Source organism: Budorcas taxicolor, chromosome 5 (assembly GCF_023091745.1).
Source record: "Budorcas taxicolor isolate Tak-1 chromosome 5, Takin1.1, whole genome shotgun sequence".
NCBI lineage: Eukaryota > Metazoa > Chordata > Mammalia > Artiodactyla > Bovidae > Budorcas > Budorcas taxicolor.
Genome location: NC_068914.1, coordinates 102,992,007 through 103,005,846, shown reverse-complemented (window position 1 = coordinate 103,005,846; position 13,840 = coordinate 102,992,007). Strand labels below are relative to the sequence as shown.

General features: G+C 37.6%; 1 protein-coding gene across 1 annotated transcript; it reads left to right on the top strand.

Annotated features, from left to right (window-relative positions):
• Positions 1-7,374: 7,374 nt before the first annotated feature.
• Positions 7,375-8,313, top strand: LOC128047422 (olfactory receptor 6C1-like). Its single transcript, XM_052639622.1, has one exon. It carries the CDS (start codon positions 7,375-7,377, stop codon positions 8,311-8,313), a length of 939 nt encoding a protein of 312 aa, XP_052495582.1.
• The last annotated feature ends 5,527 nt before the right edge of the window (positions 8,314-13,840 follow it).

Genomic DNA, 13,840 nt, shown 5'->3' with positions numbered 1-13,840 from the left:
GAACTCCGGGAGTTGGTGATTGACAGGGAGGTCTGACGTGCTGCCATTCATGGGGTCGCAAAGCGTCAGATACGACTGAGCGACTGAATTGATCTGACCATTTCCAGTCCTGCTGAGTTTTCCAAATTTGCTGACATATTGAGTGCATCACTTTCACAGTGTCATCTTTTAGAATTTGAAAGAGTTCAACTGGAATTCCATTACTTCCACTAGCTTTGTTCATAGTGATGCTTCCTAAGGGTAACCTGACTTCAGACTCCAAGATATCTGGCTCTAGGTGAGTGATCACACCATCGCGGGTATCTGGGTCATTAAGATCTTTTTTGTATAGTTCTCTTGCGTATTCTTGCCAGCTCTTCTTAATATCTTCTGCTGTTAAGTCCATAACATTTCTGTCCTTTATTGTGCCCATCTTTGCATGAAATTTTCCTTTGGTATCTCTAACTTTCTTGAAGAGATCTCTAGTCTTCCCCATTCTCTTGTTTTCTTCAGTTCATTGGATTTATCACTGAGGAAGTCTTTCTTATCTCTCCCTGCTATTCTTTGAAACTCTGCATTCAAATGGGTATATCTTTCCTTATCTCCTTTGCCTTTTACTTCTCTTCTTTTCTCAGCTATTTGTATGCCTCATCAGACAACCATTTTTGCCTTTTGCATTTCTTTTTCTTGGAGATGGTCTTGATCACTGCCTCCTATAGAATGTCATGAACCTCCATCCATAGTTCTTCAGTCATTCTGTCTATCAGATCTAATCCCTTGAATCTATATGTCACTTCCACTGTATAATTGTAAGGAAGTTGATTTAGGTCATAACTGAATGGTCTAGTGATATCCCTCACTTTCTTCAGTTTAAGTCTGAATTTGGCAATAAAGAGTTCATGATCTGAGCCACAGTCAGCTCCTGGTCTTGCTTTTGCTGACTGTGTAGCGCTTCTCCAACTTTGGCTGCAAAGAATATAATCAATTTGATTTCGATATTGACCATCTGGTGATGTCAATATGTAGAATCTTCTCTTGTCTTGTTGAAAGAGGGTCTTTGCTATGACCCTTGCATTCTTTTGGCCAAACTCTGTTATCCTTTTCCTGTTTCATTTTGTAGTCCAAGTCTAAACTCGCCTGTTAGTTCAGGTATCTCTTGACTTCTCACTTTTCCATTCCAATCTCCATATGATGAAAAGGACGTCTTTTTTGGGTATTAGTTCTAGAAGGTCTTGTAGGTCTTCACAGAACTGTTCAACTTCAGCTTCTGCTTTAGTAATTGGGGCATAGGCTTGGATTACTGGGATATTGAATGGCTACTTCAGAAAAGAACAGAGATCGTTCGTTTTCGAGATTTCACTCAAGTACTCCATTTTGGATTCCTTTGTTGACTATAAGGGCTACTTCACTTTTTTCTAAGGGATTCTTTCCCACGATAGTAGATACAATGATAATCTAAGTTAAATTTGCCCGTTCCAGGACATTTTAGTTCACTGATTCCTAAAATGATATTCACTCTTGCCATCTCCTGTTTGACTACTTCTAATTTACCTTGATTTAAGGACCTAATATTCCAGGTTCCTGTGCAATAGTTCTTTACAGCATCAGACTTTACTTTCATCACCAGTCACATCCACAATTGGGCGTTGTTGTCACTTTGGCTCCTCTCTTCATTCTTCCTGGAGTTATTTCTCCACTGATCTCCAGGAGCATATTGGGCACCTACCGACCTGGTGAGTTCCTTTCAGTGGCCTATTTTTTTACCTTTTCATACTGCTCATGGTGTTCTCAAGGCAAGAGTGCTGAAGTGGTTTGTCATTCCCTTCTCCAGTGGACAACATTTTGTCAGAATCCTCCAATATGACCCTTCCATCTTGAGTGGCCCTACTCGGCATGGTTCATAGTTTCTTTGAGTTAGACAAGGCTGTGGTCCATGTGATCACTTTGATTAATTTTCTGTGATTGTGGTTATCATTCGGTCTGCCCTCTGACAGATAAGGGTAAGGATAATTCCTGATGCCATTTTATTACAAGTATTTATATTGCTTTTTAAGCTAAAATTTATCTTCAAGTATACTTATAGTTTTCAAACTGAGACAATCAGGAGAGAAATGAAAACAGCTCTGAGTAATAATCTGAAAATAATCTTAATTTATTCTTCTCAGTTTCTGTTTTGTTGTTGTTTTTTTTTCCTTCATGCAGTTGTGATGAAGGTCTTCCACAGTATTTGATGTCATGGTAAACACAGTCAGGAGAGGAATTAATCATTCCAAAAAAAAAAAAAAATTAGGCCTGTTATAAAACCAAACTATTTTCCAACATATCAAGTGAAGTGATGCGAAAGTCCCTCAGTCTTGTCCAACTCTTTGCGACCCCATGGACTGTAGCCCACCAGGCTCCTCTGTTCATGGAATTCTCCAAGCATGAAAATTGGAGTGGATTGCCATTTCCTTCTCCAGGGGATCTTCTAGACCCAAGGATTGATCCCAGGTCTCCCGCATTGCAGGCAGATTTCTTACCACCTAAGCTACCAGGGTCTGTTCTCTTCTAAGACAAAATAACCTAGTTTTTAAACCTAACACCAAAAAAATGATTAACAAGTGAGAAGGCAAGAGAGAAAATTGAAAAACTGCACAGTAAATTTGAAGTTGTAAGCTGCCTTGAGGATATATGTATTCACAGCATTACTTATGATTTTTAGAAAACTTAATGTTAAGAAGAGAAAATATAGTATGCATAGAGAATGTTGGAAGCTAATTTATGTTTCCAATTATATTATGGAATTTAGGGAGTGTCTCACCCACTTCTCACAATTTGCATAAAATAAGGATAATAATCTGTTTTTAATATATACATCAATACCGTTGCTTCTTTTAAATTGGAGAATTGGGGGAATGCTAGTGCTCTTTTTGCAAAGAAGTCATCCTTACAATTTACTAAGGAGTGACAGAGGTGTCCTGAAAACCATTTCCGTTATCTTGCTCAAAGCAATATCAAGGTTTTTCCTTTTTTTTCCCCTTTTTATTGGAATCTAGTTGTTTTACAATATTATGTTATAAGTAGTATCAATCGTGCATAAACTAGATAACTAATGAAGCAGACTATATAGCACAAAGAAGTCTACGCAACAATAGCACGTGGTTTTCTCAATGGCTCAGTGGGTAAAGAATCTGCCTGCAATGCAGGAGACACAGGAGACACAGATTCAATCCCTGGGTCAGGAAGATTGCCTGGAGGAAGAAATGGCAACCCATTCCTGTATTTCTTGCCTGAAAAAATTTCATGGACAGAGGAGCCTGGCAGGCTACAGTCTAAAGGACCACAAAGAGTTGGATGCAACTGAGATGAGCAATAGTGAGCAATGATCAATAGTGTATATGGGCCAATCTCAATCATCCCCCCTTCCTCCAGCAAGCAATAGTTTATTGAATAGGTTAATTTTCACTTTATTTTTATTTATTTATTTATTAATAAAAATTTATTTATTTTAATTGGAGGTTAATTACTTTACAATATTGTATTGGTTTTGCCATACATCAACATGAATCCGCCACAGGTATACACTTGTTCCCCATCCTGAACACCTCTCCCTCCTCCCACCCCATACCATCCCTCTGGGTCGTCTCAGTGCACCAGCCCTAAGCATCCAGTATCATGCATCGAACCTGAACTGGTGATTCGTTTCATATATGATATTATACATGTTTCAATGCCATTCTCCCAAATCATCCCACCCTCTCCCTCTCCCACAGAGTCCAAAAGACTGTTCTGTACACCCGTGTCTCTTTTGCTGTCTCACATACAGGGTTATAGTTACCATCTTTCTAAATTCCATATATATGCGTTAGCATACTGTATTGGTGCTTTTCTTTCTGGCTTACTTCACTCTGTATCGATAAGACATCATTTCAGACTTTCCTTCCTTAGAACTTTTCCACATTTTTCCTGCTATTTCATACACATATTTCCACATATTTCCTGCTATTTTTCATACAGAGTGAAGTAATTTTCACTTTAAATGAACCTCAATCCTGATTCAACAATGAGATATCTAAGACATTAGAATTTAAAAAGAAAGGGACAGAAAGGAATATGAAGCTTGTTATCCTAAATTCCAAGGGAATAAATAGCAGGAAAAATGTGGAAAAGTCCTAAGGAAGGAAAGTCTGAAATGATGTCTTATAGACTTGGATATATTCTTCATTGCTTTACTAAAAACATCCCAGGAATGGCTGACACTTCACATTCCAGAAACGGTTTACTGATCTGAATCATACATAGCTGTTAATTACAGACAATTGTTGTTAATTGAGAACAAGGACTTTTACATTTGCCTTAGAAAGTTGCCATGAATTTGTCTACAGACAATGTAAAGCCTGTTGTTTTTGTAAGTGCTCTTAACATTGTTTTCCTCTGGTCCTTGAGGATTAACAAAATGATATGTTCATTTTCTCCTAAACATCACATGATTGCCCAGTAGAACTGGCCACCATTCATCTCAGTTGGAATTTTCCCTGAATCGACAGTTGCTATATTTTTCCTATACAGGAAAGTGAATGAAAAGAGGGCTCAGGCTTATAAGAGAGAGAAACACTGAGAACTTTCACAATATTATGATGCAACTTAGACAGTGTATTAAAAAAACAGAGACATTGCTTAGCCGACAAAGGTCAATCTAGTCTATGGTCTTTCCAGTAGTCATGTGTGGATATAAGAGTTGGACCATAGAGAAAGCTGAGCACTGAAGAATTAATGCTTTTGAACTGTGGAGTTGGAAAAGACTCTTGAGAGTCCCTTGGACTGCAAGGAGATCAAACCAATCAATTGCAAAGGAAATCAGCCCTGAATATTAAATGGAAATACTGATGCTGAAACTGAAGCTTCAATACTTTGGACACCTGATGCAAAGAACTGGCAAGTTGGAAAAGACCCTAATGCTGGGAAAGATTGAAGGCAGGAGGAGAAGGGGACAACAAAGAATGATATGGTTGGATGGCATTACTGACTCGATGGACATAGGTTTGGATGAACTCTGGGAGTTGGTGGTGGATAGGAAAGCCTGGAGTGCTGCAGTCCATGGGGTTGCAAAGAGTCAGACAAGACTGAGAGACAAAACTGAGTAATGATGCCATACATACTATAAAGGGCTTCCCTGGTGGCTCAAATGATAAAGAATCTGCCAGCAATGCAGGAGACACTAGTTTGATTCCTTAGTCAAAAAATCCCCTGGAGAAGGGAATGGCTACCAACCCCAGTATTCTTGCCTGGAGAATCCTATGAATATAAGAGCCTGACCTATGGGATATAGTCCATAGATTTGCAAAGAGCTGGACAACTGAGAGACTAAGCATGCACATACAACAAATCAATAAACCTATATCTTGAAATTAAATATTCTATTGCAGAAAGATCTCTCCTGATACTGGAATGAACTTTACCATTCAATTTGAATTCACAGCATGAGTGATATTGAAAAGAACTGGATCAATTTATTGAGGGAATTCTTGGTTGTTTTTTTTTTTTTTTTTAAGTAAATGGATTGTTATTATTATTATTGCTAAACAGGAAGACAAAATAGAAGGCTTTCATTGCTATTTAATGATTTATACCAATATACTGATAGAATAGAGCTTTAACTAAGTGAACATGAATGTATAAAAAAGGAAAATATACGTTAGTATACTGTATTGGTGTTTTTCTTTCTGGCTTACTTCACTCTATATAATAGGCTCCACTTTCATCCACCTTATTAGAACTGATTCAAATGTATTCTTTTTAATGGCTGAGTAATACTGCATTGTGTATATGTGCCACAGCTTTCTTATCTGTTCATCTGCTGATAGACATCTAGGTTGCTTCCATGTCCTGGCTATTATAAACAGTGCTGTGATGAACATTGGGGTACACATGTCTCTTTCAATTCTGGTTTCCTTGGTGTGTATTGAATTTAGAAAGATGGTAACGATAACCCTGTATGCGAAACAGCAAGAGACACAGATGTATAGAACATCCTTTTGGACTGTGTGGGAGAGGGAGAGGGTGGGATGATTTGGGAGAATGGCATTGAAACATGTATAATATCATATATGAAACAAGTCGCCAGTCCAGGTTCAGTGCATGATACTGGATGCATGGGGCTGGTGCACTGGGATGACCCAGAGGGATGGTACAGGGAGGGAGGAGGGAGAGGTGTTCAGGATGGGGAACACGTGTATATCTGTGGTGGATTCATGTTGATGTATGGCAAAACCAATACAATATTGTAAAGTAATTAACTTCTAATTAAAATAAATAAATTTGTATTAAAAAAGGGAAAATATAAAAATACAACATAGAATAGAAAGCAGAATACACACACACACATACAGAATAATAATAACATTTAGACTGAAGAAATTTTGAAGAAAAAAGGTTCTCTGAAAAATATTGCTTTATGTTTGGTATTAGATATTCATACAATTTGGTCTTCTTAGCCAATGACACAGATCCAGTCTATGAAAAATCCACCCTGCCTCCTCTGTACTCTGGACTCTACAGAAGTTCCCTAACTTTTTGTGACCAGGGATCAATATAGTAGATAACAATTTTTCCATGGACCTGGGTGGGGGATAGTTACAGAATGGCTCAAGCTCATTATGTGTATTTTGCACTGTATATCTATTATTATTGCATCCTCATCATATCAGATCATCAGGCATTAGATTACAGAGTTCAGAAACCCCTGCTCCAATAGTTGAGGAGGTCACAACAATGAGTCCATTAGATGTGATTCAGATAAGGAGTTGAAAGTTAGGAAGGTGAATGTGAGTCAGAGTGAGAACTTAGAAGTCTTTCATATTGTTGAAGATTTAACTCCAGTGACGTTCATTTGGGAGACAGTCCCATTCGAGTGATCTTTTTCCTGACATTTTTGGATTTTCTATATTAACTAACAAATACTAATACAAGAAATCAGATAAAAGATTAGGAAATAACAAAATTTTACTGAGTTTGAAGAAAAGACCAGGAGCTTCCCAATGGGAAATAAATTATTTAGGGAAGGATTTAATAGAGTCAACAAGTAGCATTTCTATTCCAGTATTTCAAACACTTAGAAAAGCCTAGGTTAAAATTCCTACTCCTCTTACTTAGAGAATGTGATTTGGATAAAATGAAAAATATATATTTTTAACCTCATACCAATAAATAAAATAGGGATTTCAAAAGAAATATTGTATGATAAACACACACACTATAATATGGTTTAAAAAAAAAGTCTTAAAAATAAGTTCTCCCAAGTTAAATTAATATGGCATAGCCCTTCCAGAAATAAATTCCAGTTCTATCCATGGATATTTCCCTTTTCTTTGAGCTTCTTTATGTTTTACTCTGAAGGTTATTGAAAAGAAGAAGATAATGAGAAACTACACAGAAATAAGAGAGTTTATCCTCCTGGGACTGTCAGATGACCCACAAGTTCAGGTTGTCATCTTTGTCTTTCTGCTCATCACCTACATGCTCAGCATCACTGGGAACCTGACCATTATCATCCTGACCCTGCTGGATGCCCACCTCCAGACCCCCATGTATTTCTTCCTCAGGAGTTTCTCTATATTAGAGGTGTCATTCACAACTGTCACTATACCGAAGTTCCTGACCACCATCATTACAGGAGATAAAACCATCTCTTTTAATGATTGTATGGCTCAGTTATTTTTTTTCTTTCTCTTGGGAGTCACTGAGTTTTACCTTCTGGCTGCCACGTCCTATGACCGCTACATTGCCATCTGCAAACCGCTGCATTACATGACCGTCATGAATCATAGAGTCTGCACCCTGCTTGTCTTGGCTTCTTGGCTGGCTTCATTCTTAATTATATTCCCGTCACTCATGCTGTTCATACAGCTTGATTACTGTAAGTCAAATACTATCGATCATTTTACTTGTGACTATTTCCCCTTATTACACCTTTCATGTTCAAATACTAAATTACTAGAGATGATGGGCTTTTCCTCTGCTGTGTTTACCCTAATGTTCACTTTGACATTAATAATTCTGTCCTATACGTATATCATTAGAACGATTTTGAGGATCCCTTCTACCACTCAGAGGACAAAGGCCTTTTCCACATGTTCGTCCCACATGATTGTCATCTCCATCTCTTATGGCAGCTGCATTTTCATGTATATGAATCCATCAGCAAAGGACAGGGTGTCTTTGAGCAAGGGAGTTGCTGTGCTAAACACCTCAGTAGCCCCCATGCTGAACCCCTTTATTTATACCCTAAGGAATCTACAAGTCAAGCGAGCCTTCATGGACATGGCCAGGAAGATTCTACCTTTCTCAAGGAAATGAAAAAATAAAAGTCCTGCTTTATAAATTATACTCATAACAAAGAGCAATCAAATAAAATCAGGGCTTTTCAAAATCTATTAATTTTCACATAATTTTCCTAGAAGTGTTTTTCACTGCTCATACTTTTATTGCCAGCATCTTACCAAAGATAGTATATACATTCCCATTCTAATTCCCATCATTCTCTCATGTATTTCCCTTCCTTTGGGCTTATCATTCCACTCTGTAGCCTTGGACTGACTTAATTTCCCTTTTTGAAATGTTTTTTGAGTCCTTGTTTTCACAATATTTCTTAGAAAATTAAGAGCAGACAGAAAGAGGCAGAGTAGTAGCACGTGAGAGAGACCTGTATTTTGATTTCACCAGGAAACATTCTTTCTAGAAATTTAGGAAATATTAAATCATTTTAAGCACTATTTTTTCAATTTTTTTGAATTGGAGGATAATTGTTTAACAATGTTGTCTTGGTTTCTGCCATACATTAACATGACTCAGTCATAAGTATCCATATGTGTCTCCTCCTTCTTGACTTCACTCCCGCCTCCTACACCAGCCCACCCCTCTACATTGTCACAAAGCCCTGGGTTAAGTTTCCTGTGTTATACAGCAACCTCTCATTGCTACCTATTTTACATATTTAATGTATAAGTTTCAATGCTATTCTCTCAATTCATCCCACCTTTTCCCAACCCACACTGCCACTATGCTCACAAGTCTGTTCTCTATGTCTGTGTCTCTATTGCTGCCCTGGAAATAGGTTCGAAGTACCATTTTTCTAGATTTCATATTGAACATTGACATTTTAGCATCAGCAAACTAAAATGGATGGGAATGGGTGAATTTAACTCAGATGACCATTATATCTACTACTATGGACAAGAATCCCTTAAAAGAAATGAAGTAGCCCTCATAGTCAACAAAAAAGAGTCCAAAATGCAGTACTTGGATGCAATCTCAAAAACGACAGAATGATCTCTGTTCCTTACCAAGGCAAGCCATTCAATATCAGAGTAATTCACATCTATGCCCCAACCAGTAATGCTGAAAAAGCTGAAGTTAAACAGTTCTATAACTTCTAGAACTAACATCCAAAAAAGACGTCCTTTTCATCATAGGGGACTGGAATGGAAAAGTAGGAAGTCACGAAATACCTGGAGTAATAGGCAAATTTGGCCTTAGAGTACAGAATGGTGCAGGGCAAAGGCTAATAGAGTTTTGCAAAGAAAAAACACTGGTCATAGCAAACACCCTATTCCAAAAACACAAGAGAAGACTCTATACATAGACATAAGCAGATGGTCAATACTGAAATCAGATTGATTATATTCTATGCAGCCAAAAATGGAGAAGTTCTATACAGTCAGCAAAACAAAGCCAGGAGCTGACTGTACCTCAGATCATGAACTCCTTATTGCCAAATTCAGACTTAAATTGAAGAAGTTAGGGAAAATCACTAGACCATTCAGATATGACCAAAATAAATCCCTTGCAACTATACAGTGGAAGTGACAAATAGATTCAAAGGATTAGATCTGATAGACGGAATGACTGAAGAACAATGGACAGAGGCTCATGACATTTTACAAGAGGCAGGGATCAAGACCATCTCCAAGAAAAAGAAATGCAAAAAGGCAAACTGGTTGTCTGAGGAGGCCTTACAAATAGCTGAGAAAAGTAGAGAAGCAAAATGCAAAGGAAAGAAGGAAAGATATACTCATTTTAATGAAGAGTTCCAAAGAATACTAAAGAGCAAAAAGAAAGCCTCCCTCAGTGATCAATGCACAGAAATAGAGGAAAACACTAGAATGGGAAAGACTAGAGATCTCTTCAAGAAAATTAGAGATACCAAGGGAACATTTCATGCAAAGATGGGCTTGATAAATGACAGAAATGTTATAGACCTAACAGAAGCAGAAGATATTAAGAAAAGGTGGCAAGAATACACAAAAGAACTGTACAAAAAAGAGCTGTTTGACCCAGATAATCATGACGGTGTGAACACTCACCTAGAGCCAGATATCCTGGCAAGAGAAGTCAAGTGGGCCTTAGGAAGCATCACTATGAACAAAGCTAGTGGAGGTGATGGGATTCCAGTTGAGCTTTTTCAAATCCTGAAAGATGATGCTGTGAAAGCGCTCCACTCAATATGCTGGCAAATTTGGAAAACTCAGCAGTGGCCACAGGACTGGAAATGATCAGTTTTCATTCCAATCTCAAAAAAAGGCAATGCCAAGGAATGCTCCAACTACCACACAACTGCACTCATCTCACATGCTAGCAAAGTAATGCTCAAAATCCTCCTAGCCAAGCTTCAGCAGTACATGAACTGTGAACTTCCAGATGTTCAAGGTGGATTTAGAGAAGGCAGAGGAACAAGAGATCAAATTGCCAACATCTGCTCGATCATTGAAAAAGCAAGAGAGTTCCAGAAAAACATCTATTTCTGCTTTATTGACTATGCCAAAGCTTTTGACTGTGTAGATCACAGCAAACTGTGGAAAATTCTTAAAGAAATGGGAATGCAAGATCACCTGACTTGCCTCTTGAGAAATTTGTATGCAGGTCAGGAAGCAACAGTTAGAACCAGACATGGAATAGCAGACTGCTTCCAAATAGGGAAAGGAGTAAGTCAAATATGTATATTGTCACTCTGCTTATTTAACTTATATGCAGAGTACATCATGAGAAATTCTGGGCTAGATAAAACACAAGCTGGAATCAAGATTGCCAGGAGATACATCAATAAGCTCAGATATGCAGATGACACCACCCTTATGGCAGAAAGCAAAGAGAAACTGAAGAGCCTCTTGATGAAAGTGAAAGAGGAGAGTGAAAAAGTTGGCTTAAATCTCAACATTCAGAAAACAAAGATCATGGCATCTGGTCCCATCACTTCATGGCAAATAGACGGGGAAACAATGGAAACAGTGATGGATTTCATTTTGAAGGGCTCCAAAATCACTACAGATGATCACCGCAACCATGAAATTAAAAGACACTTACTCCTTCGAAGAAAAGTTATGACCAAACTACACAGTATATTAAAAAGCAGAGACATTACTTTGCCAACAAAGATCTATTTAGTCAAAGCTATGGTTTTTCCAGTAGTCATGTATGGGTATGAGAGTTGGAGTATAAAGAAAGCTGAGTGCCAAAAAATTGATGCCTTTGAACTGTGATGTTGGAGAAGACTCTTGAGAGTCCCTTGGACTACAAGGAGATCCAACCAGCCCATCCTAAAGGAAATCAATATTAAATATTCATTGGAAGAACTGATGCTGATGCTGAAACTCCAATACTTTGGCCATCTGATACGAAGAACCCTCATGCTGGGAAAAGACCCATATGAAAAGACCCTCATGCTGGGAAAGATTGAAGGCAGGAGGAGAAGCAGATGACTGAGAATGAGATGATTGGATGGCATCACCGACTCAATGTTCATTGAGTCGGTGATGGGCAGGGAGGTCTGGCATGGTGCAGTCCATGGGGTCCCAAAGTGTTAGACATGACTGAGTGTTTGAACTGAACTGATATGTATGCATTAATATACAACATTTGTTGTTCTCTTTCTGACTTACTTCACTCTGTATAACAGGCTCTAGATTCATGTACCTCACTACAACTGACTTGAATTTGTTCCTTTATGTGGATGCTTGGTTTATGAACCAGTTTATAACCCAGTGTATGGTTGTGTATGTGTGCTCTGTAGGGGCCAGGTCTTTGTGACCCTATGACAACCTTCTCTGTGCATGTGCTTAACACAACTTCTTTATCCATTCATCTGTCAAGGGACATCAAGATTGCTTCCATGTCCTGGATATTGTGAATTTTGCTGCAATGAAGGTTAGGGCACATGCGTTTTTTAGAACTGTGATTTTGACACTGATTCTTCCAATCCAAGAATTGGTATATTTCTCCATGTATTTGTCATCTTTGATTTCTTTCATCAGTGTCATTGTTTCCTCTACACAGCTCTTTTGTGCATTTATTCCTAGGTTTGTTGTTGTTGTTGTTGCCTTGGTGAATGTGATTGATTCCTTAATTTCTCTTTTGGACTTTTGGTGCTAGTGTATAGGAATTCAAGGGATTTCTGTATATTGATTTTGTATCCTGAAACATTACTAAACTCACTGATTAACTCTAGTCATTTTCTGATAGTATTTTTAGAGTTTTCTTTGTATAGTATCATGCTGTCTCCAGTGAAAGTTTTACTTCTTCTTTTCCAATCTGGATCCCTTTTCTTTCTTATCCTTCTCTATTGCCAATTAAATTTAATTCCAGTTTTTACCTTTTCATCATGGCTGTGAAATAATAATCATATAAAACACTTCCAAATGAAAAACAAGGTAAACATTTCTTCAAGAGAAAAACAATTACAGTTACCTCAGAAAGTTTTTTAAGAAAAGCTATGATGAACCTAGATAGCATATTAAAAAGCAGAGACATCACTTTGCAAACAAAGATCCATATAGTGAAAGCTATTGTTCCCAGTAGTTATGTATGAGTGTGAGAGTTGGACCATAAAGAAGGTTGAGCACCCAAGAATTGATGCTTTTAGACTTTGCTGCTAGAGAAGACTCTGGAGTGTCCTTTGGACTGCAAGATCAAACCAGTCAATCCTACAGGAAATCAACTCTGAATATTCATTGGAAGGACTGATGCTGAAGTTCAAGCTCCAAAACTTTGGCCACCTGATTCAGAGAGCCAACTCACTGGAAAAGATCATCATGTTGGGAAAAATTGTGGGCAGGAGGAGAAGGGGGCAACAGAGGATGGGATGGCTGAATGGCATTACTAGATCATAGAAATGAGTTTGAGCAAACTCAGGGAGCTAGTGAAGGTCAGGGGCGCCTGGTGTGCTGCAGTCCATAGGAACAGAGTCAGGCATGAATGAGTGACTGAACAATGACATAAAGTTGTTGGAAAGATTCAATGAGCCAATATAAAGAGAATAATTAGAATAGGTCTGTAATATAGTAATTGCTGACAAAAATTAATCTCAACATTGCTCTTCTCTTTCTCATTATCATAAAAGTATTATTAATAGTAAAAAGAATTCAATATACTTGAATTTCTAATCTTTTAAAAATATTTGAAGAGATATTTATATTGTATTTCCAGCACTCTTGATTGCCATTGTTTGATTTCCTGAAAATTCCAAATAGAATAAAATTTCCTAATAATGTCATTTCTGTTACCTGGTAAAATGAAAATTTCAGAAGTCCACATCAACTCTCACACTCTTTTCATCAAACTAAATGGCCAGTGTATCTTCAAAAATAAAGTTTCTCCTCAAAATTGTAACATTTACCTATGTTTTTTACTTCATTCAAGTATATTATAATAAAAAAGATTACAGAAAATTCTGAAACAATAGTCAGCTTTAACCAGTTTATTGGGTTGAGTGTGGGGAAATTTGAATATGGAAATAAATGAAAAGGAATCATACAACTGCCCTGAAAGAGTTTTTGACAGATTATGAGTAATAGAAGGTATTAATGAGAACTTTATTATTCTAATGATGCAA

What these genes read in the sequence shown, in the direction of transcription:
- LOC128047422 (XM_052639622.1), top strand. Translation starts at nt 7,375, where the DNA reads ATGAGAAACTACACAGAAATAAGAGAGTTTATCCTCCTGGGACTGTCA.